This window comes from Megalobrama amblycephala, linkage group LG18 (assembly GCF_018812025.1).
Source record: "Megalobrama amblycephala isolate DHTTF-2021 linkage group LG18, ASM1881202v1, whole genome shotgun sequence".
Classification (NCBI taxonomy): Eukaryota; Metazoa; Chordata; class Actinopteri; order Cypriniformes; family Xenocyprididae; genus Megalobrama; species Megalobrama amblycephala.
In genome coordinates, this window is record NC_063061.1 from 5,289,713 (window position 1) to 5,315,207 (window position 25,495).

The window sequence follows — 25,495 nt, forward strand, 5'->3', positions numbered from 1 at the left end:
GTGCAGCCCTAGTTGCAATCAAAATAAATAAGTCTCAAAGTATTCATCTTTACAATAGAGGAAACAGAAGCTGCATCTGAAGTAACATTTAGATGCATTTACACACAGTTTAACCCTCTGGAGTCTGAGGCTGATTTTGACATGCCCTGACATTTGTGTTTTTTTCAGTTGTTCATAAACACATTAATGACACAAGTGTCATTACACTGTATTCAACACAAACTAGGCTACCATAATATGTGAGGAACATGTATTTACATGTTTGTGTTTTTGAAGAAATGTTTATGCGTGGTTATTGGAAAAACAAAAAACTTAAGTCACTGAAATAAGGCCAAAAATATATATTAAATCTGTGTTCACAAGACTTCTGTGTATTGGAGGTTGTAGATTAGAGTTTTTGCTTCAATATTATGTAAAAAATTATGCTGCCTACTCCTTCATATAAAACAATATATTGATTTAGTTTTTGTAAGACACTTTTTGTCAAGAAACACAGTATGCGTGGAGGCATGAATCATCATGAATAATGGGTCATTTACACCTGAGAAGACAAAAGAATTGCATAATAATGACCTGAAATGACTTGCATATTAATGAGGCTTTTCAGTCAGGTAGGCTGTGAAAAAACCCTCTGTAATCATGTCTCAGCTCATCATAAACAGCAATATTGTGAAATATTATTACAATTTAAAATAATGGTATTCTATTATATATGTTAAAAATATATTGTATTTCTGTGATGCAAAGTGTCTGAACAATTATGTTACCTCTGTGGCATTTCATATAGGCTTTTAGCTTAAAAGCATGCACATTTGGAGAAATATTGATGGATTCTCATATGTTTATGTCAATTTTCTATACAGAGGAGTAATATTTATTCAATATTTATTGTCATCACTATGAACGCTGGATACTGTGTTTTCAATTCATACTTGCAGCCGGAGGGCGCTCTGTGCACCTTTAGTCCACAAATTCATATAAAGAAGAAAAGGAACCAAGAACTAACGGCATGTCTTCTAGAGATTGCTAACCATGGCTTTAACATCCAGATAAACACTTTTCAAGACAATAAATACACGATTGAGATGATGTATACATCTATTGCTTCAGAATTTGCCTCTGAATAGTGCTGGCTCCGTGGGCGTGGCCGCATTAGCAGATAATGAGCTGAATCACGGACTTCTGACATGGCTCTCTTTTCATACAGATTACATAAACACAGAATGTTTGTTTTCGATTTGACTTGCACAATTTAAAACCTGACATTTCGACGTTTTTTTAGACCGAAGTCTTATTTTTTTGTGATTAGTATTCACTAAGTTACAGTTCATTTTCTGAGAACTATCAGATTGGACTTCATTCAGAGGGAGACGAGAGATCACGCATCATGTTTGTTTTCTTTATTTTACAAAAAGCACAACATTTTGTTTTTACTCTGAGTGTACACAAATAAAAGAAGATATTCTATAGTTTCAATTTATGTATTATGTTCTATGACAAGAAATGACGGAGTATTTTAAGTCTGTTTTGCTGCAATGTGAAAAAAATCCTGCAAAACGCACCGACGCGTTACCCGACTCCAGAGAGTTAATACAGTTCTGAGATGAAAAATGAATAACCTGCTGTTACAAATGCATAATCTTTTGATATTTTAAACAAAATGTTGAAAACTAGGGGTGTAACGATATGCTCAGGTCATGATACGGTACGTATCTCGATACTGAGTTCACGATACGATACGTATCACAGAGCGGCCATCTTGTTTGTAGACACTGGTGGTGCAGCCATCTTGTCCGTAGACACTGGTGGAGTGGCCATCTTGTCCATTGACACTGGCAGAGCGGCCATCTTGTCTATTGACTCTGGTGGAGTGGCCATCTTGTCCATTGACACTGGCAGTGCGGCCATCTTGTCCATTGACTCTGGTGGAGCGGCCATCTTGTCCATTGACACTGGCAGTGTGGCCATCTTGTCCATTGACACTGGCAGTGCGGCCATCTTGTCCTCTGACACTGGCGGACTTGAGTGTGTAGCAAACAGAAGATTTGAGTGCAAGGGTCGGCGGTCGGCGGAGACTTCGGAATGCCAGCTACTCGTGCTGAAGTCAGCGCGGTGGATCATCCACACTGGACAAAAATCCTCTCCGCTCTCAGACAGGTCCAGAGATGTGACGTGATTCTGGACGTTCAGCGGAGACGTGACGTGACTCTGGGAAATCTGCTGTGACCTGACCTGGCTCACGAAGATCAACTGTGACTTGGCTTGGTTCAGGGATGGCAGCCATCTTGATTGGAGCCTCTGACATGGCAGCCATGTTGTGAACTGGCTCTGGTGAGGGAACAATAAGCTCCGCTGCCACTGGAGCTTATTAAAGTTGGGCACTCAGCAGGGCATGATTGAAACACAGGCACAAACAAGATAATGAATTAACAAGGGGGCGTGGTCCAATGAGTGTCCATGGTAACAAACAAGGGGAGCAGCAGGGAAACATGAGGTGCACAAACAGAGTACAGGGGACACAGACAGGGAACATGACACTATCCTAGTCACTGAATCATTGATTCAGCTGATTTGTTCAAAAGTTTGATTCGTTCAGTAAGCAGTAACTACTGTGTGTTGCTCAGAGATGCAGTTAGTGCTGTGGCTTTGTTTTAAACTATATTCATTGGTGAAATAGAGCAAAAAAAGGCAATATGATATCTAAAATAAGTCACTTAATATTAACTTAACTTATTAACTTAACTATAAGTCAGGCAAATAAATTGGTAAACGTATTTGGCGTGCTGTCCGGGGAGAGGGCTCCGAGCTCGGTAATCGGCCCGAACACAGAGTACCCCCCCCCCCCCTCCTCCTTCTCCTCCTTCTCCTCCTTCTCCTCCTTCTTTTAGATTATATGAAGTAACCCAGAGAGTGCGAGGAGACGGGGTGGTGGAGGGATTCTGGAAACTGTCGAGGATCCTTGGGTGAGTTTGACTGTGATTATATACAGGCCTGAACTCATGCCGATTAGGTAGATACGTTGATTACAGATTGTTGACAGCTGGTTGAGATGACGTAATGATTGGGTAGCTTATTTGACTTGTTCCTCCTGAACTACGTTAATAAAACATAATTTATTAAAATTGTATAAAATCAGTGATTCACACGCAAATGTGAGGATAAACTCGTAAGTTTCAAACATTTGTGCACAGTTGTATATCTATGAATTGTGTTTTGCGAGTGTGAAATGTATTTTATGAATATGTAATTTTATTTTGGGCACGTGAATTGCTTTTTGTGAATGTATTTTTTTTCCACGCACATTAATTGTTTTTTGTGCACATGAATTAGATTTCACGCATGTGAAACTGGCTACGCATGTGTGAATCATATTTCTTGCATGAATTATATTTGAGACAAATCTGTCTCTGTAGAATTAAGGGTGATTGGGACAGTTTTTGGATTTCTGTCTTTTGCAAGGTTTCTTGCCATAGATTAAAAACATCAGCAGCACATGATACAGTTCTGTAATACTGAAGATGTTAACTCTCCATTTGATGAGGAATCAATGTTATATTATATTATTATATATTATATATACACTTTTCTGTAAACTGAGCCAAAAAAATAATAATTTTTGTAACATTTGGGTGATTGGGACAGCACATCTTTTCACTGATTTAGGGCAGTGTAAGCATATTTACTGTATTGCACAAGTTAGTTCATACTTTGATATAATTTTATATGCAATATTTCCTTTTCTGTTCATCATCATTTAGAGTCCATGTTTATTTTAACTTTATTTCTCAGTTTATAAATCCATCCACAATTCATACAGTACAACACATGCAATTGAGGTAAAAGATGACTTTAAGTCTAAAAGTCATTAAAAAAATATTGTAAAATCAAGAAAATAAGTGAAAAAAAGCTTCAGGACCAAAATTCATACAATAAAATTATGTAAACTGTCAAAATCCTGAACTGTTTGTAAACACATTTAATCTGCACAAACCATGAACAGAAACATGAATATGGTTTATTACTGCAGCAAAATCAGTAAAAAAAAAAAAAGTTTAACTATAATGTTTCTATTTTCAGAGTTTGGTCATTTTATTTTATCAAAATCTAGCTAGTTTATGAATAATTTTGTGGTTGATTAGAGCTTGCACAAATAATGAGGTTTAGAACCAATTATCATCTATTGCAAGGTTAATCATTTTCTTAATTAGCAAAGCCTTTCAGCACTTTCCCTATAATTATGCTGTCCCATCCACCCAAAAAGTTTGTACAATATAGCAGCTATGACAATTTTAGGACCTTATTATTAAAACTATCAAGAGCTTATGTCATTATCCTCAGTTCAAGCATTTTACAGTCAACTTCCTGTTTAATGCCTGCCCCGCCCACCTACATGATGTCACACTAATGAGGTCATCACATTTTAATGATGTGGTCTCACAGCTAGGGCTCAGCAAAAAAGTTTTTATTTTCACTCATTAGGTGAGAAAAATTCTATAGTTATACTGTCCCATTTTACCTCGTGTCCCAATCGCCCTTAATTCAGCTGATGTCAAATCATTACACAAAGCTTGAATAAGTGCTCATTTCATTCATGATATTTAAGGCTAAAATTAACAACATTAATAAACATTAATAATAGAGTTATTGGGTGCCTAAAATACATTTTTACCTTGTCATTTAGTGTTTGTCAGTAACAAGGACATTGTCAGATCTGATGCTGGGACAAATGTCAGCGCTGCAGCTCAGAGTGGAAGTCAGATTACAGCACCTGTGCTCACTAACAATACAATAACAGGCCATGTCAACATCATACATAATGCACCTAGTAAGTAAAATGTGTTGTACATTTCATAGATGTTGATAGTATTAACTATGATCATTTTTTTTAATAATATTGAGTATTTTCATGTGTAATCACAGTTCATATGCTAAAATGTATTCATTGTAAAATTATATTAATGCTGAATATGTTTTAGATTTAGCTGTTGAAATCTTATAATTTACACCCCAGGTCTGTAAATCTGAATAAGTTGCCAAAACTCAAAACAAATTAAGGCAATCAGTTACCTCAATGAGTGGGTTAGTTCACCCAAAAATGAAAATTCTGTCATTTATTACTCACCCTCATGCCGTTTCACACCCGTAAGACCTTCATTCATCTTCAGAACACAAATTAAGATATTTTAGTTGAAATCTGATGGCTCAGTGAGGCCTTCATAGGGAGCAATGACATTTCCTCTCTCAAGATCCATAAAGGTACTAAAAACATATTTAAATCAGTTCATGTGAGTACAGTGGTCCAATTTTAATATTATAAAGCGATGAGAATATTTTTGCTGCACCAAAAAAACAAAATAACGACTTATTTAGTGATGGCCGATTTCAAAACACTGCTTCAGGAAGATTTGGAGCGTTATTAATCTTTTGTGTCGAATCATGATTCGGACTGCGTGTCAAACCGGCAAACTGCTGAAATCATGTGACTTTGGCGCTCAGAACCACTGATTCGACACAAAAGATTAATAGCGCTCCGAAGCTTCCGCAACACAACTCGGAATATAATATACGATGCCACATTGTGCAGCTTTTGGTTGTAATTTTCAGTCGAAGGGCAACAAGAGAAGTGATGCAAGTTTTTACTGCTTTACTAGTGATAAGAAGAGGAGAAAAGAATGGGAAGATGTCTGTGGATCAATAAAACTTCCTAAAGAACTGTGTCTTTGTTCTAGGGCTGGGTATTGATGATTCGATTCGACTACAATTTCGATTCAATTCGATATCAGTTATTTTGGATGTAGTATTTCAGTTACAGAACATGGCAAATTTTCTAGAGGAAAAATCTCTCAACTAATGCTGTAAACTAGACATGTTGGTACTGCTATAATAATATTGAAGGTTAAATTAACTTATTTATATACAAACACATAAATTACACTCGATGTTTTTATTATGAATAAAGTTTAGAATTGCATAATAATTTTTCTACTCCAATTTGTTTTGAAATATAAACATTTAAATCGTGGCTATCATAACTGATTTATTCAAACATGCATTAAATATTGAAGAACATTAAAAATTATAATGAATATGCAACAATTTGATGTCATCGACATAGAACGCACTGTGCGCCTAAACAACATAGCACCCCCCATTTAATTTTTTAAATAATGTAAATAGTTCATGGGTTTTCTACTACATATTTCAGTAAGAAATTATATTACATTATATTAAGCCATACAAGTCTTAATACTCGAGGTTCCCTTTAAAGAAAGTTTTAAAAATGTAATTTTCTGCAGGTTCTACTTTGTTTCGCCCACCCTCTGAAACAACACAAACCTCAGGTAAGAGATAAATCTGATATGTCTTGAATGTTTTACCTTTTGCCTTTTAATTTAGCAGCTACTTACAGTCTGCTCTAAAATGTCTTACTCTATTAGAATCAGAATTAGTTTTAAATGCACTAACCCTGTTTAACATTGCTTATTTTATGTGTGCAGCAACAAGTTCTGTGATTTTAAAATATAAGGAGCGGATCTGCAGCGAGTATCAGTGTGTGACCGAGTATAACTCACTGCCTGGTGAACATGTGCTGCTGTCTGAGCGCTACACACAACCTCTGATCCTTCAGAGACATAGAGGTCAAAAAGAAAGAGAAGAAGAGATCAGATCCAGAGGAGAAAGCTTCCAGCAGGTCCTCAGCGCCCGGAGCAGTGATGACTCTGTCCATCTGAACTCTCTGTTCGACCCACATGGACACGGGATCCGTCCCAGTGCTGTTATACTGCAGGGAAATTCTGGGAACGGGAAATCTTTCACTGTGCAGAAGATCATGATGGACTGGGCATCTGGTGACCTCTACAAAGGTCTGTTTGATGTTGTGTTCCACTTGAAGTGTAAAGAAATAAACCGCATTTGTGGCAAAAAGAGTTTGGCAGAGATCTTGAGCTGCAGTTGTAGTTTAACATCAGATCAGATCTCACCGGTACTACAGCATTCACCAGAGAAGATGCTCTTCATCATCGATGGATTTGATGAGCTGAGACTCACTCAGGACATTAATGACATGTCACCACACACTGATCTGCTTCAGAAAGCCCCAGCTGAGGTCATTCTTTGTGACCTGCTGAGGGGTCGAATCCTGCCAGAGTCCTTCCTTCTGGTCACCTCCAGATCTACAGCCACAGATACACTGAGTAAACTGCTCAAAGGACTTCAGCGTTTCTCTGAGATCATGGGATTTTCAGAAAAGGGGGTAGAGGAGTACTTCCAGAAGTTTTTTCAAAATGAGAAAGAGATCAGGAAGGCTTACACACTAGTGAAGACGAATAAAACTCTCATCACCGCCTGTTCCATCCCTGTCGTCTGCTGGATCATCTGCACAACTATCAAGGAACGACTCGAAACCACTGCAGATGTAACAAGTGGACTGGAAACCACCACCTCCATCTACGTTGACTTTGTGTGCACGCTCTTGAAGCATCACTGCCAGGGTTTGAGTCAGTCCATCCCGACCCTGCTGAGGAGTCTGGGTCAGCTGGCAGAGAGAGGGATGCTGGAACAGCAAGTCCTGTTGGATGAGAAAAGTGTTTATGAAACGGTTTCAGACCCTGCTGGCAATCCGTTCCTGTGCAAGTTCCTGTTTAAGAGAAGAATCCACCAGGAGACGATGTTCAGTTTCATGCATCTCAGCTTTCAGGAGTTCTTCACTGCTCTGTACTATGTCTTTCTGGATGAAGAAGAGTTCCAGAGAGAATTTACACCGCTATTTCCCATTGATAAAAACTCAATTGATTTCTATATTCGTCGTTCACGTTTTTCAGCTGTGGTGCAGTTTGCATTTGGTCTGCTGAATAAGGATGTGAGACGCACACTTGAGAAACATGGTCTCTTTGTTCATTCAGAAACACAGACTCATCTGAAAGAATGGATTTTAAAAATGGGTCAAAATATTTACACATATTCAGGTGAAGCACTTTTTTACCTTCACTGTCTCTATGAACTTCATGAAGAGGACTTTGTGAAAAAAGCTATGGAAACCTGTAAAAGAATTAATGTATATCATCAAGACATAAGCAGAACAGACTGCCAGGTCCTGCTGTACTGCTCTCAGTTCTGTCAGTGCATTGAAGAACTGAATCTTTCTCTGTGCACTTTATCATCTGAAGATTTCCGTATGATTCTGCCTGTTTATCACAAGTGTAAGAAAGTGAGCGGGTAAGTGCTTTGTTCCAAAACAGATACATGATGGATCTAATTAATATCTATATAATTCATTCTAGTTTTTTATATTATTCAAACATTACTGGTAGCCTATTAATGTTTACATACCAGGGATGCATATTTAATACATTTTAAAAATGTCATTGTTTTTATTATTTGTTAACCTGGGGGGTATTCCAGAAAGCAGGTTATGTGACATACCTGGGTATGTTTAAGAGTAAGTAAGCGGATAACCTCAACTTTCGGTTCCAAAAACGGAGGTAACTTTTAGGGTATGTAAGTAACCATAGCAACTTGCTCTCTGAACATAACCTGCTCCGGAGCAGGTTATGTTCAAGGGTTAGTTAGCTTAAGAGGAATTTAGATGTGTGTTATATTATCAATATGGTTATATTAATGTATCTAAATTTGTTATATAGTTACAGTTATTGTTACGTCCCCCTGGCGTCTAGAGGATATGGAGACGTAACATGAGAAAAGATTAACTATTAAAAAGCTGTTAAAAGAATGGACTCATTTATTAAGGAGATGTGATGTGTGTAGTAAAGAAACAGGCAGAGAAGAACTAAATTTGTAGTTGCTTTTAGTAAGGGAAAAATAATTCAATGTAACAAAACACCAATGATACAATAAGCAGTGAACCAAACATACATCCAAAACAAACAAATACCTATTTACAAATTATGTACAAAAGTAAAATAAACGATAACAAAGCGAGGGACGAGAGCGGTGCTAAAAAAAAAAAAATAAAAAAAATAAAATAAAAAAAAATAAATAAAAATCAATAAAACAAAACAAGTTAACTAAACCCCAACAAATTCTAAACTAATCAAAAGAAAGCAAGGAAAATAACATCTTCAGTGTAGCTATCTACACTAACTAACAAACATAAATACATAAATTGGCACCTGCTCCTAAACTAGTGTGTTTAAACAACTTTACTCTACGTGTTGCGAGGTGTAAGTCACGTGACATACTAACCTGGTCCCATCACTATGTATCGGAGAAGGACTTGAACAAACTCTGACAAATCAAGAGTCGAGTCACGCCATAATCACAGTATCAGTAGTAGGGCATGATGAACACAGTTTCAAGTGAAGAAAACACACAATAAACAAATCAAACTAAACAAGAGCAAAAATACGACAGCAAACGCAGGAGAGCAAACAAAACAAAGCAAACGCTTCTCCCGCGCTCGTGTCGCATCCGGGTCTTTATACGCGCCCACTAGCGTCTCATTGGTTCTCGGGATGTCGCGAGACTCCGATGACTGGCCGCAACGTCATCCAATTACGGGACCTGTAACAAGTGACAGTGAAGGAGAGAGAGAGAGAGAGAGAGAGAGAGAGAGAGAGAACGCTACGGGACGTAACACCCCCACCCTTAAAAAACAAACATACACATGTTTGATAGAACCAACCTATACCAGTAGGTACTCTTCCTTAGACCCGAGACAGAACGTCTGCCACGACATTATCTGTACCCTTCTTGTACCGGATCTCAAGATTGTAGTTCTGAAAAATAAGGGACCACCTCATCAACCTTTGGTTCTGGTTACGCATACGTGAAATAAAAGTTAAAGGGTTGTGGTCTGTATAAACAGTCACAGGAAATACAGAAGAACCAACGTAAACCTCGAAGTGTTGGATTGCCAACAGCAAAGCCAAAGCCTCCTTCTCTATCGTTGAATAGTTCCGTTGACTTCTATTAAACTTCTTAGAGAAATAACAGACCGGGTGATCGATTCCATCCTTATCCTCTTGTATGAGTACGGCACCAGCTCCTAAATCACTCGCATCCACTTCCAGTTTGAACGCCAAGGAGAAATTTGGAGCAGACAGAACAGGCTTACTACACAGCAACACTTTAATATTTTCAAATGCTGTTTGACAATCAGTTGACCAGACAAAATGTTCTGAAGGACTGAGTAAAGTAGTTAATGGTGCAGCAACGGAGGAGAAATTGCGACAAAAACACCGATAGAAACCGGCCATGCCCAGGAATCTACGTAGCTCACGTCGGGTCTTAGGTACTGGAAAGTCATTTATCGCTGAAATTTTGGCCATCACCGGACGTACTTGACCATACCCCACCTGCTTACCAAGGTAAGTCACTGTAGCCTTACCGATTTCACACTTGGAGAAATTCAAAGTCAATGAAGCCTCCTGCAAATGCTTGAACACAGTCTCTAAAAGAGATACATGCTCACTCCAACTCTGTGAATAAACCACAATATCATCAAGATAAGCGTTACAATTCGGGACATCAGCAAGAACCAAATTAACCAGTCTCTGAAAAGTGGCTGCGGCATTTCGCAGGCCGAACGCCATAACCCTGTACTGAAAAAAACAATCTGGTGTTACAAAAGCTGAAATTTCAGATGCTCTGGGCGTTAATGGAACTTGCCAATATCCCTTGAGCAAATCCAGCTTACTCACAAATTTGGCGGAACCAACGCTGTCAACACAGTCCTCTATCCGTGGCATCGGGAAACAATCAGGGACAGTTACAGCATTGACACGTCGGTAGTCTGTACAAAAGCGTGCGGTACCATCTGACTTTTGTACCAAAAGACATGGCGAACTCCATGCACTAAGACTAGGACTGGCTAAACCTTTCTCTAATAGATACTGAGTTTCCTTCCTCATTGCAGCTCTTTTAATAAAGTTAACTCTATAAGGATGCTGCTTAATCGGCTGGGCCTCCCCTACATTGATATCATGCTGTAAAACATTGGTTAGTGTAGGAGTGTCCCCCAGTATAGAAGAAAAATTGCTAAGGAGTTTAATGATATCATCCCTCTGATCGGTATTAAGATGTGCCAAGAAACTTGACAGATTGGCTAGGGTTTCAGAATTAGACAATCTAGCAGATAACAATGGGGTATCTAACTCCAATAAGCCTTCCGCATTGTCTTGATCGTCAGCAAATGAGCTCGTCACATGCCACACCTACTGGACGGACACAATCGTCTTCCTTCTCCTTAGGTGACTCCCTGTCATCTCTGGTATGGTAAGCTTTTAACATATTGATATGACATACCCGTTTCTGACGTCTCCTGTCTGGTGTACGCAATACATAATCTGTCTCTCCTCTCTTCTCCAAGATCTCATAAGGCCCTGAAAACCGTGCAGTTAATGCAGACCCTGGAACGGGAAGTAGAACCAGCACCTGATCGCCAACTGCAAAAGATCTGTTGACAGCAGATTTATCATACCACATTTTCATCTTGCCTTGAGCTTTAGCCAATGTCTCACGAGCCAGCATACATGATTTCTGAAGTTGATCACGGAATTTGCTAACATAGTCTAACACGTTTGTTTTCTTAGAGTCCTCAATGCCTAACATCCTCTCTTTTAGGACTTTCAATGGTCCTCTAAAAGTATGGCCAAAGACCAGCTCTGATGGGCTGAACTTGAGGGACTCCTGCACGGTTTCACGAATTGAAAATAAAAGCAAGGGAACACCTTCATCCCACTCGGACCCTGTCTCGAGGCAGTATTTCCTAAGCATTGCTTTTAAAGTCTGATGGAACCTCTCCAAGGACCCCTGACTTTCTGGGTGATAGGCACTGGCTATGCGATGTGTAATATTGAGTGACTTAAAAACTTGAGCACACAACTTAGACAGAAAATTAGTCCCCTGATCAGTCTGGACAATTCTTGGTAAACCAAATGTGGTAAAAAACTTTGTTAAAACTTTAACGACTGCTCGGGATGTGATTTTGCGTAGTGGAATTGCTTCCGGGTATCTGGTAGCTGAACACATAATAGTCAATAAAAACTGATTACCAGATTTGGTCTTTGGCAAAGGACCAACACAATCCACAATCACATGTTCAAAAGGTTCGCCTATGACGGGAATTGGTATTAAAGGGGCTGGTGGAATCACCTGGTTTGGCTTTCCAGCATACTGGCAAACATGACAAGTCTTGCAGTACTTTACAACGTCACGCTTCAAACCGTACCAAAAGAAATGCTGTAAAACACGATTGTATGTTTTCGTCACCCCTAAGTGTCCGGAGAGCAGATGATCGTGCGCCAACGACAATACCTGTTGACGAAAAATGGAAGGAACCACCACCTGATAAACAACGTTCCACTCATCCTCGACAGCATTATTTTTATGCCACTTCCGCACCAGCAGTCCATCTCTCACTAAAAATGAGACATTGTTAAGTGCAGGTTTCTCAGCCAGTTTAAAACATTTTACAAGTGAAATATCATTCTTCTGAGCTTCAATTAGCTTTTCACGAGTTACCGTCAATATTAATGGGTCGCTTACGACAACCTCATTCCCCTGATCACTGACATGAGACTCATCTGCAAGACTTCCCTCAGCCTCTTGATCTGCACATAAGAAAGAGTCAAATAAAGACACACCACCATCTTTCTTTGATTGAGCACGTGTGATGACGCAAGCAGTAAATGCACTTGGATATTTCTGTGCCAAATCATCAGAGCTATGCTCTGTCAGAGTATCAACTACCTCAAGTGAAGGTACCACCTTCCCTCCGGCCAAATCGTTACCCAAAATGAAGGATACACCTTTCACTGGTAAAGCAGGGCGTACTCCTACCTCCACAAAACCGGACACCAAGTCTGTCTGCAGATGGATACGATGAACCGGGACTCTCATGACCTCCATGCTGAAACTCTGTACGAGTCTATTAGATCCAACTGATGTCTGATCTGAAAAAGGCAAAACATCTGCACACACAAATGACTGGGCAGCGCCCGTGTCTCTTAACACCCGCACTTCTACCTGATCTTCCTCCTTACCTGATAATGATACGTAACCTTTAGAAAGAAATGGTACATAAACACTGTCAACCTCACCTTGAATCGGTTCAAGATGTGCACCCGGATCAATGGCATTCACAAATGCAACCTCTTTTGTTTGGGTCTGCTGCTTACGCTTCAGAGTCAAACAATCCGCTATAACATGTCCCTTCTTATGACAGTAAAAACACTCCCGCATTTCTTTGGGCTTCTCGCCATTTAACTTGGGTTGCTGAACTTTCGTCGGCACCCTAAAAAAGGACTTTTCAATGCTTGCTGGCTGAAAAACATTTCGGTGTGTGAGCACAAACTCATCCGCTAACACTGCTGCCTGAGATAAAGTTGTTACTTTCTGTTCATTCAAATACAGCACCATTCTCTCTGGAAGACACTGTTTAAAATCTTCTAGTAGCATAAGCTCTCTAAGCGATGTGAAATCATCCACCTTACTAGAAGCGCACCACCTATCAAAAAGGATTCCCTTGTCTCGGGCAAATTCGACGTACGTTTGACTGGCGTTTTTTCTACGAGTACGAAATTGCTGCCTATAGGCCTCTGGGACTAATTCATAAGCTTTAAGTACAGCTAGCTTAACCACCTCATACTTAAGACTGTCTTCTAAAGACAAGGTTGAATAAACTTCTAAAGCTTTCCCAGCTAATTTACATTGCAACAACAATGACCATACCTCTTTTGGCCAACCCAAAGAAGTTGCAATTCTTTCGAAAGCGTTAAAATAGCTATCCACTTCCGTTTCACGAAAACTTGGCACTAAGGCAATATGTTTGCCAACATCAAAAGTGGCTGAAGTCGAATTAGCTGAATTGTCACTTACCGATGAAGAGTTCTGTGGAACAGAGGAAACCGCAGCAGCCTTCGCCGCCTCGATGTCCAACTGTCGAAGCTTAACCTCCTTATCGGCTTCAATTTCGAGCTTGCGCACCTGTAGACGCAGATCTAGTTCTGCTTGGCGGGATTGTGCTCTTTCTCGAGCTTCCATACGGAGCCGTTCAATCCGCACTCTCAACTGCGCCTCCCCTGTTGACCTGGGAGAGACTGGTGAAAAAGGTTCAAAAGGTGGAAGAGTTGCCCCAACGGTAGCCTCCGCCTCCGCTGTGACTAACTCGCCCTCACCTTCACCTACCTTCCCAGCATTCTGCTCCATGCCCGCAAGATCTGCCCCTCGGTCTACCACCGGCAAGCTTAACACTCCAGAGTCAATTAAGCAGTCAATCAATTCAGCTTTAATTTTCTTTTTTAAAGTTTGCTTTGGAATCGCAATTTGGAAGTGGTTAGCTATAATTAACAACTCATCTTTTCTGCACTTCTCAATCACCTCTAATGAGGGATTATTAACAAAGCTCTGCAAGTTAAACGCCATCAAAACTCATCAACATATGCCACAAGACCAAATTTGCTCAACCTGCATTCACACAAAATTCTGCCTGTAACCACACACACCTTATTCCTTAACAAAGGAGACAGCATCGCTTTGGGACGAGCCCCCAATTATGTTACGTCCCCCTGGCGTCTAGAGGATATGGAGACGTAACATGAGAAAAGATTAACTATTAAAAAGCTGTTAAAAGAATGGACTCATTTATTAAGGAGATGTGATGTGTGTAGTAAAGAAACAGGCAGAGAAGAACTAAATTTGTAGTTGCTTTTAGTAAGGGAAAAATAATTCAATGTAACAAAACACCAATGATACAATAAGCAGTGAACCAAACATACATCCAAAACAAACAAATACCTATTTACAAATTATGTACAAAAGTAAAATAAACGATAACAAAGCGAGGGACGAGAGCGGTGCTAAAACAAAAAAAATCAATAAAACAAAACAAGTTAACTAAACCCCAACAAATTCTAAACTAATCAAAAGAAAGCAAGGAAAATAACATCTTCAGTGTAGAACACCGCTATCTACACTAACTAACAAACATAAATACATAAATTGGCACCCGCTCCTAAACTAGTGTGTTTAAACAACTTTACTCTACGTGTTGCGAGGTGCAAGTCACGTGACATACTAACCTGGTCCCATCACTATGTATCGGAGAAGGACTTGAACAAACTCTGACAAATCAAGAGTCGAGTCACGCCATAATCACAGTATCAGTAGTAGGGCATGATGAACACAGTTTCAAGTGAAGAAAACACACAATAAACAAATCAAACTAAACAAGAGCAAAAATACGACAGCAAACGCAGGAGAGCAAACAAAACAAAGCAAACGCTTCTCCCGCGCTCGTGTCGCATCCGGGTCTTTATACGCGCCCACTAGCGTCTCATTGGTTCTCGGGATGTCGCGAGACTTCGATGACTGGCCGCGACGTCATCCAATTACGGGACCTGTAACAAGTGACAGTGAAGGAGGGAGAGAGAGAGAGAGAGAGAGAGAGAGAGAGAGAGAACGCTACGGGACGTAACAGTTATATACACAATGTTATATTATACAATATATAAATGTTTATTCAATTCTAATATATGAATTTTATTGTCATAGCACACATGGATCTACTTAATCTTTATAACAGGACATTTTCTATGCTATAATTTCTATAATAAAATACATATCATATATGTGATATTTTATTAAATAATTAGCATCAAACAAACAATATTAAGATTAAAAATTATTGCACAACCACCCAATAGGTGGTGATGTGCACCAAGTAGGTTATGTAAATCGCCATTAAACAAAAGAAGAAGAATGAAGTAGAATGGCGCGCTTTTTCTTAGCGTCTGTTTCCATGGTGAATCATCGATTCGTCGCTCTGTTGAGAATGTCTTGTGTGTTAACCGGGAACATACTCTGGGTTGGCTGAACTTATTCCCGGATGCATTTTTGGAACCAGCATACCTCGAGTAAGCAAGGTTTGGGTTAATCAACCGAGAGTTCAGGGTATATGTGACAGTAAGTTAACCCTGCTTTCTGGAATACACCCCTGATTATTTAGTCTGTACACTCATCTTCTGGATTTGATTTTACAGCTTGATCATAGTAGATGTTTCATCAGACTCTGATCTTGATGAACTGATAAACGCTCTCACAAGTGAACAGACCCTGAGATCACAGTGGTAATGTCTCAAAATACATTTTATACATTTAAATTATTTTATGTACACATGAGTTATCATCCCTCAATGTGCTTTTGTTTTGTTTAGTTCATGAATCTTTTTTCTGTTCTTTGATTTGCAGGATTGATGTCTGCTTCATATTTACAACATTTGAGTATTGTTATCTTCATTTGTCAATCGATGAAGAAATCAGGTGAAGAAAAAGTGAACTGTTTATTTATGTGCATCAAATATCTGTTTCTCATGATAACTAGATAAAGTTATGTGACGATTATATTTTGGATAACCAGTTATATCATCTCCTTGTTCAATAACCATAATAGCATAATCTAGCAGTACATGTGTATGAATAAGCCTTTTCCTGTCATAGTTTGTTCTGCACAATCTAATACCTTCAGATAATAATTATGATAGTAATAATGCAGATAAATTGGTAACCCAAGAAAGATCAAACAATAAAGTACCACACTATCAGCTAATGATGGAGATAATGACTGGTGCCCAAAAGACCATTAATTAATCATCATTTTAAAAAATAAAAGTTATTCAAAATAATGACTTGTTTGGTTTATAGACACAACAACATTGATGCCAATTGTTTTTTTTTTTTTATTATTAATTTTTTTTAATTTTTTTATTATTATTATTATTATAGTGTCTCGGTATCTTCACTATCTTTGGAGTCGCTCAAACTCACCTTTCAACGCCCAGAGCCAATCAACATTGACTGGGCCAAACTTAAACCGATAATTCACCAAGAAAATTCAGTTGCATTAATGTCAGTTCTTGATTCTTTATCAACCATCCAGAACTGCTCCAGTCTAACAGAACTCAAGTAAGAAAAACATGTGAAATCATCTTCTGTCTTGTTCCTATATGAATGTGTCTGTTGTTAGGAACTGTGTAGCACATATTTAAACTCATAGTCCATCCAAAAATGAGAAATCTGTCATTTATTTTACTCACCCTCATGTTTTGTCAAACCTGTATGACTTTCTTTCTTCTGAGGAACAAAAAATATCTTATTTTAAAGAATGAAGATGTCCCAAACATCATGTTTCGGATCCCATTGACTTCTATTGTATGGACAGAAAATACAATGGAATTCAATGGGAATGAAACTGTTTTCTTACCAACATTATTAGGGGTTCAAGCTCATATCACTAAAACTCTATTGTAATTGTTACATTTTCCAAGGATCATCATTCTCCCGTAACAGTGATTAGGCAGACCAAACCGTAAGTTGTAGAGACTTGAAACTTTGAGGGCTGGTAGGACTCACACCATCTACAACGTCAGTAAGGCTCGACCCTGATCAGCCTTAAGGGGGCGCTACAGCCATGAAAAGTATCAAATCACTAATAACTCCAAAACTGTTAGGCGTAGACAAAATTATGGGTATTTTGGATTTTTTTATAAAACCTACTTTTGTGAACTAGTCCTAGGTTTTTGACCCGATTGGAACCAAACAAGTACAGCAAGATTTCACGATTCACGGTCTCTAAGGGCCGCCAAAACATTCCAAGTGTGCGGAGCCACTTTTACTAAAAAGGTTATATCTCTGAGATATTTTCACCAAACTCAGCACATCTATATAATAACTTATTTTGTGGTCACGTGAAAAAGGACGTGACGACTGCCCACCGGGGGGCACCTTTGCATTTTTCATGTTCTTAAAGCACCGTGGATCAAGCAATTTTTCACACACACCCACGTCATTCGTACCACATGGTAGAACTCATTCTGGGCTGTCCATCGAATCGCTTGTTAAAGATTGTTTCAAAACCTAAATTTGCCAAACTAGTCCTAGGTTTTTTGCTCAACCTCCATAAAACCACTGCCGCACAATTCTCGGGACTCTCTAGGTCAATAATTATCAAAAAACTTTGAACTTTGATTAGATGTAGCAGGGTTGAAAAACAGGCATGGACAAGTCTACCCAAAAAACTATGTTCCCAAAACCAGTGGTTAATCAGTGATGCATATTTTATACATTTTATAAATGTCATTACGTTTTTATTATTTGTTATTGCAAGTTAACTTGATTTAGTCTGTACACTCATCTTCTGGATTTGATTTTAAAGGTTGGACGTAGAAGTTTCATCAGACTCTGATCTTGATGAACTGATAAACACTCTCACAAGAGAACAGATCCTGAGATCAATGTGGTACTGTCTCAAAATACATTTCATACATTTAAAGTATTTTATGTACACATGAGTTATCATCCTTCAGTGTGATTTTGTTTTATATTCAGTTCATGAATCTTTTTTCTGTCCTTTGATTTGCAGCATTGATGTTGACCTTCAATTTACAAAATTTGAGAATTGTTCTCTTCATTTGTCAAACAATAAAGAGCTGTTCAGGTGAAGAAAAAATCGATTGAAAGTTATTCAAAACAATGACTTGTTGGTTTATAGACAACATTGATGCCAATTCTGATTTATTTATTTTTTTTATTATAGTATCAGGATAGGAACTTCAACATCTTTGCGGTGGCTCACTCTCACCTTTCAGTGCCCAGAGCCAATCAACATTGAGTGGGCCAAACTTACTCAGATAATTCTCCAAGAAGATTCAGATGCATTAATGTCAGTTCTTGATTCTTTCTCTGAACTGAAAAAGATGAAAATGTACCTGAAGTGTCTAAGTGAGATGTGGACTCATTGGATCCTCCAAATCATCCAGAACTGCTCCAGTCTAACAGAACTCAAGTAAGAAAAACATGTGAAATCATCTTCTGTCTTGTTCCTGTATGAATTTGTCTGTTGTTAGGAAATGTGTAGCACATATTTAAACTGATAATCCATCCATGAGAAATCTGTCATTTATTTTACTCACCCTCATGTTATGACTTACTTTCTTCTGAGGAACTCAAAATAACTGTTGATGTCCCAAACAGTTTGGGAAAATACAATGGAATTCAATGGGAATTAAACTGTTTTCTTACCAACCTTATTAGAGGTTCAAATGTGAAGCACTGAAACACTATTGTAATTGTTACATTTTCCAAGGATCATCATTCTCCCCTAAACGTGATTGGGCTGGTAGTGCTCACACGGTCTACAACACCATCAAGGCTCGTCCGATCCACCTGACCCAATTGGAACCAATGAAGTGCAGCGAGATTCTCCGGAGTCTGATTGTCAATAGTTATCAAAAAAAAAAAAAAAGAGATTAAATTACGATTCATGGTCCCTAAGGGCCGCCAAAACAGTGTGCAGAGCCACTTTTACTAAAATGGCTATAACTCGTGAACAGAATGACATATTTTCAACAAACTCAGCACATCTATATAAGAACTTATTTTGTGGTCACATGGACAAAGGACGTGGTGACTGGTCACTTGGTGCCGCTATAACTAGAAAAAACATGAAAACAGCTATAACTACTTCACCGTTTGTCCAATCATCAGGTAAAACTGAGAACTTCTCTTTATTGTGTGAGCACATGAGGCACATGATTCTAAACAAGCATGAATACTTTTATGAAGATCAGCCCATAGGTGACGCTATAATTGTTAAAAAGGGGTAAAAATTATGTATTTCTACGACAAACCCAATGAAATGTCTGAAAGTGCCCTTCTTCCTGCCTGATTTGTGTAAATCTTCTCAAAATCAGGTGTGTACGTCACATGATTTTACAGAAGCATGGGAACTTTTCTGGACATCAGGCCATAGATGAGGCTATAACTGTTAAAAAGGGGTAAAAATTATGTATTTCTTTGGCAAGTCCCATGAAATGGCTGAAAAAACATGTATTTCCTATGGTAAATTGCATGTATTTGCTGTAAATTGTCGTTTCCATCTATGATTTAAATGGTTACATGCTTGCTAAATAAAATATAAAATCTTTTTGCACAAGTGCTTAAAGGCCTTGAAACGCTTGAACCCGATAACTGCTGCTCGCAGCTATATTTCAAATGATCTTTGTGTTCTGCAGAAGAAAGTCAGTCATACAGGTTTGGAGTGACATGGCCCTCATCCATTTAAATCATTATAGAATTGTTCAAATGAATGTGTGAAAAACAAAGTATAAAGTATAGAATTATCAGTCCCTAAAATCTAAATAATTTTATCTCTATAATGTGTATCCATGTCTAGGGTAGATGCTGACTTTTTACTGGAGGAAGGAATCCAGATCTTGCAGAGGTCACGCACAAGACCAGCCTGTAGTGTGACATTTGAGGGGTTTGTATTGGTTCATATTCATACATATTGCATCAGTAAATGTCTTATCAATGCAATTTCAAGCTTTAAAAAGGACACAAAAACACCATAAAAGTTTGACTTGTGCAGCATATTCCATTAAAAATCGACCGATATATTGATTTACCAATATTTTTCCCGATATTTAAGCATTTTACCATAATCGGATATCAGTTTTGTAATATCGGATTTACGGGTAAACACCACCATCTTATGGGTGTTTTGAGAATTGCGCGCAGGATCGCCATTACAGCGTATCTGAGGGGAGACGAGACAACGGCGTCCACATGTAAAGTATTCTTACCTGCTTTGCTGTAATCAGTAAAGTTTATTTAACATAACAGACATTAATGCACAAATTAGATGTGTTAGATAAATGTATGAAATGTAGCTAGTTTATTTTGTCTCTAAGAAATAGACACATCAGATTTCATAACAGATCTGTCTATATATAAAAAAAACAAGCAAAACAAAACCAAAACAAAACAAAAAAAAACAAACGTGGAATGCAATGTAAATACTCATCCTTACAAAAAAAAAATGCTGATGAATATTCCAGTTCATAGACTATTCTTACGAAGAATTAGAGAAAGGAGAGGTTAGCTACGCCCCTCTTAACTCATAGGTCAACATGCCTGTTACATGTTTAGTACACTCAATCAACATAACAGCATTCCTTGTAAACACATCTTGGTATACTGACCAAATACCTTCACGAATCCAATGTACAAAACAGAAAGAAAACAAACAAAAAAAAAAAAAAATGAGAAGGAAGAGAGAGAGAAAAAAAATAGGTCCACAATTAGATCCACATAGGTGCATTAACTCGGTTTTCTACTTTTTGTACTTGCATTGTTTCAATAAACCTCACCACTGGTCTAATAATCCTTCCCGCTCTTGATCTAACTGTAGTCATCAAACCTCCAACATCATTTTGATTAACAGAGTGAACCGTCATCACTGTAGCTGCATCACTTTGACAATCAGCATCTGATGATAGCCTATCCAATGCAGTCAAATTTGAATTTGTGTCCAGATCAGCTTCATCATCAATTGAATATTCAAGTCTAACAGGGTCTTCTAACCCAGGCAATTCAACTGAGTCAACTTCCAACATCTCTGGCTCCATTTCGGAACCTCTTGAACATTCAAGCTCCGAGACCCATGCTACAGTTCTCTCATCAGCTACCGGCTGAGGTAAGTGTTCCAAAGTTTGGGTTTCTTCACCCCTTACACACTCTTCCACACTCAATGGTCCCTCTGCAACATCATCGGGAAAAGGCAGAAAATTTACAGGCATGATCAAATTACGATGAACAATCTTCACTTGGCCCGTGGAAGAATTCTCTATTTTGAAAGTATTGGTTTCCGCATTTTTGTCAACTACAATGTACAGACTGTTCTCCCAGCGGTCTGACAATTTTCGTTTCCCCCGCTCTCCCTTATTTGCTAACAGAACCCTGTCTCCAACATCTACTGGAGCACCTTTAAGCTTTCTGTTATAAAGAGCAGCGTGTCTTTTCAGTTGTTTTCCAGCAGTCATCCTTGCAATTGTCACCGCTTGTTTGAGGTCTTTTAGTAAATCCCTGACATACACATCATAGTCGACAACATCATTGTCTCGCAAGACTGACCCAAACAGCACATCAACAGGGAGTCTTGGAGTCCTGCCAAACATTAGTTGAAAAGGTGCATATCCAGTAGTTTCGTGGATTGTACAATTGTATGCAAATGTCAGTGATTTAAGCATTCGGGGCCACCTTTGCTTTGCTGCAGGGGGCAGCACACGAATCAAATTTCCGAGAGTCCTATTAAATCTTTCCACCCCCCCATTGCCCATTGGGTGATACGGAGTGGTGCGACTTTTCCACACCTGCAACAGACAACAACTCGGAAATTAATGCACTTTCAAAATTCGCCCCTTGATCGGAGTGAATTCGTTTGGGGAAACCATATATATAAAAAAAGTTGTTCCATAACTGTTTGGCAACAGCTTTGGCTGACTGATTTGGGCAATGAAAAGCATGTGCCAACTTCGTAAAATGATCAGTGACAACAAGAACATCCACTGACTTATTCTTGCTGTCCTCTGCTGACCAAAAGTCAACACACACAAGCTCCAGGGGTTCGGATGTGACAATGTTTTCAAGAGGAGCCCTAGCCTCTGGCTCAGGAGATTTACCATAGACACACCTCTTGCAACATTTGACATAATCTCTCACATCCTTCTCAAGTTTATGCCAAAAAAAACGTTGTCTCACCAGATACAATGTCCTTTGCTGGCCCTGATGACCAGCATCATCATGAACCCCCCTCAACACGGTCCCCACCAACAATTTTGGGACAACATACTGGAATGTCTTTTTCTTTGACACTACATCCTTCGAAACTCTGTAAAGTATCCCTGCTCTTATCACAAACTTATTCCAGGATCTGAGCAGCCTTACAACTTCGACTGGCTCCCGTTTACACTCACGACTAGACGGTTTCTTATCCCTCTCCACATAAGAAATCACTCTAGCCAAGATGCCGTCACTCTGCTGCTTTTCTGCCAACTCTTTGTGGGACAGGCCCTTCAGTTTTGGTTGATCTGTGGGTACAATATGGTTAATCAACTGTGGTAACAAAAGGTCAAAATGTGGGGTAACCACATTAGACCTCTTCGCCTCCATGACTGCAGACACTTCCACCACAGACCAAGAACCAGATGTCCCGCTAACAGGTGTCTGGGAATTTACTGCCAGCATACCATGGGTAGGCTCAACAACAGACTCAGTGTCAGGCTCAAAAGGGTGTGCAGACCATCTGAAAACTTCCTGCACTTGTTCCCCCTGGACTGCAGATGCCTCCTTCAACAGTGAGTTATAAGGTACCCTAGTAAGGCGATGCAAAGCACTCTGCTTCACGAAAGGCTCTCTGCTAAGAGCATCTGCAACAACATTCCTTGAACCAGCTATGTACCGAATATCAAACTGATATGGGGCCAACTTGGCAACCCACCTATGCTCGCAAGCATCCAGTTTCGGCTTTGTCAAAATATATGTCATTGGGTTGTTATCGGTCCATACTGTGAAGGGCCGACCCCTCAACCAGTGACTAAATTTGTCACATACAGCCCACTTCAAAGCAAAAAATTCAAGCCGATGTGCTGGATATTTCGACTGGGCGAATGAAAGTGACTTACTGGCAAAGTAAACTGGCCTTGCAGTATCCCCATTCTCTGGCACTTGTGAAAGTACAGCACCCAGGCCACTACTGGAGGCATCCACTGAAACTAAAAATGGCCTGTTAAAATTTGGATGAGCCAACAAAACACAGTCAATTAGGGCTTGCTTAAGACGACTAAATGCCTGCCTGCAATCATCAGTCCAATCCTCTGCAGTGAGTGATCTCTTCGTTATGGCCTTCTTACCTTTTTTCCATTTCTGACCCTTAGGACCAGCAATCAACTGGAAAAGTGGCCTCGCTATTACTGAACACTGTTCTATAAATTGCTGGTAATATACGACCATCCCAAGAAAAGAACGAATCTTCTGTTGAGATGGGGTGCCAGTTTTCTCATCCATAAGGTCTGACTCAGTCATTTCAATAATTACCTTGATTTTATCAGGGTCTGAGGCCACGCCCGCCTCGCTGACCACATGACCAAGGAATTTCACAGACCTTTGCATAAAATGACATTTCCGTGGAGCTAATTTCAAATTATGGGATTTCAGGCGCTCAAAGACCATCTCTAATCTCTTTAAACCCAACACTTCATTCGGAGCAAAGACAAGCACATCATCTAAGTAGCAGAGAAGACTCAGGAAATTTTGATCTCCAAAAATTCCGAGCATCATTCTCATAAAAGTCGCCGGACTGTTACAAAGTCCCTGAGGAAGGCGGTTATACTCATATAACCCAAAAGGGGATGTGAAAGCAGTGAATTTGCGGTCTTCCTCATGTACTTCAATATTGTAGTAACCGGATGTCAGATCCATAGTGGAAAAAAAAACATTGCCACCCAGCGCAGCTAAAGCATCGGCTTGATGTGGCAGTGGATGAGCATCCTTTACAGTTCGAGCATTAAGCCACCTAAAATCAGTGCAAATCTTAAATCTCCATTTCTCTTCCAAACAATAACAAGAGGGGAAGCATACTCACTACTGGATCTCCTGATAATTTCCCTCTCCTCCATTTAATCCAAAGCCTGCCTGAGCTTATCGTACTGATTAGGTGGAAGCAGTCTGTATGGAAGCCTAAAAGGATGCTCATCACTTAGCCTTATTCGATGTACATAGCCCTCCGCCTTGCCACAATCAAGTCTGTGTCTAGAAAAGATACATTCGTACTTGGCAATTAGATCAACAAGTCTTTCTTTCCATTCAAAAGATAATTGACAGGAGCTCAAATCGATATCTTCAAGCCCCAGTTTCCTTAACCTGTCACGGAACTCGCAGTCTTTCTTGGGCACACTGATATCAGACAAACTGCCAGCACTCGAATTGTCAAGAAACTCTACATTGTTGGCATGTTGTCTGATTGAGGATGTCAACCCTACATCTGTAACACACGCATCAGGGTCAAAATCTTCCAGTGCCAAACATGGATAAATGTCAGCCAACTTAGCATTACGTCTGAGAGTAATAGACACTGGCGAGGGGTTGATTACTTTAACAGGCACCCATCCATCAGCCCACAACCTTGCCACTGTACGACCAATTAGGACATTTCTGGGTCTTGAGCGGGCTCTGCATGGCTCTGCAATGATGGCACTGCCAGCTGACAAATTGTTTAAATTAGAAAGTTTTGCCCAGACTAAATGCTCCTGTAGAGGTTCAAGTGTTACTGAATGCTTCAGTTTAACTGTTCCAACCTTTTCTGGGACAACTGTTCCATTCCATCTCTCAACATTAGCCAGTAACTGAATAAGTTTGCCATCTTCAGAATTTATATTCACATGGGATGTCATTTTTTTCATCACTGTTCCTTGCTTTTTCAACTCTTTGATCATGTGTTTTATCACGTTACTGCCCACAATGAGTTCATCAACTTGGCCATCTACGATTAAGGTTGGAACCTGAACAGTACACCCATAAACAGTCATTTTAATGTCACACATACCGACTGGTTTTGTTTTTGACCCCCCACAGCCGACAAGTACTACGTCAGATGGAGTCACAGGACCATTCAAGGTTACGTCAGCATCCTGTAATTTAGACA

The 25,495-nt window shown here is 39.3% G+C and overlaps 2 protein-coding genes across 4 annotated transcripts in view; one reads left to right on the forward strand and one right to left on the reverse strand.

Annotated features, from left to right (window-relative positions):
- Nucleotides 1-25,495, forward strand: part of LOC125252529 (NACHT, LRR and PYD domains-containing protein 1 homolog) — a 38,477-nt gene that overhangs the window by 7,433 nt on the left and 5,549 nt on the right. For 2 of the 3 annotated variants that reach the window (XM_048165901.1, XM_048165903.1), the window contains exons 3-12: nt 4,682-4,825; nt 6,297-6,341; nt 6,498-8,214; nt 15,999-16,085; nt 16,207-16,278; nt 16,741-16,920; nt 18,170-18,253; nt 18,377-18,451; nt 18,551-18,799; nt 20,189-20,275. In XM_048165901.1, coding sequence (XP_048021858.1) covers nt 4,682-4,825; nt 6,297-6,341; nt 6,498-8,214; nt 15,999-16,085; nt 16,207-16,278; nt 16,741-16,920; nt 18,170-18,253; nt 18,377-18,451; nt 18,551-18,799; nt 20,189-20,275 — 2,740 coding nt within the window. The remainder of the gene's footprint in view (nt 1-4,681; nt 4,826-6,296; nt 6,342-6,497; nt 8,215-15,998; nt 16,086-16,206; nt 16,279-16,740; nt 16,921-18,169; nt 18,254-18,376; nt 18,452-18,550; nt 18,800-20,188; nt 20,276-25,495) is intronic. The other variant, XM_048165902.1, reaches the window with a different exon arrangement.
- LOC125252528 lies at nt 8,787-15,429 on the reverse strand. Its single transcript, XM_048165900.1, has 2 exons — nt 15,039-15,429; nt 8,787-14,057 (listed from the first exon to the last, which is right to left on the reverse strand). The coding sequence occupies exons 1-2, from the start codon at nt 15,046-15,048 to the stop codon at nt 11,143-11,145; spliced, it is 2,925 nt and encodes a 974-aa protein (XP_048021857.1). The 5' UTR covers nt 15,049-15,429; the 3' UTR covers nt 8,787-11,142.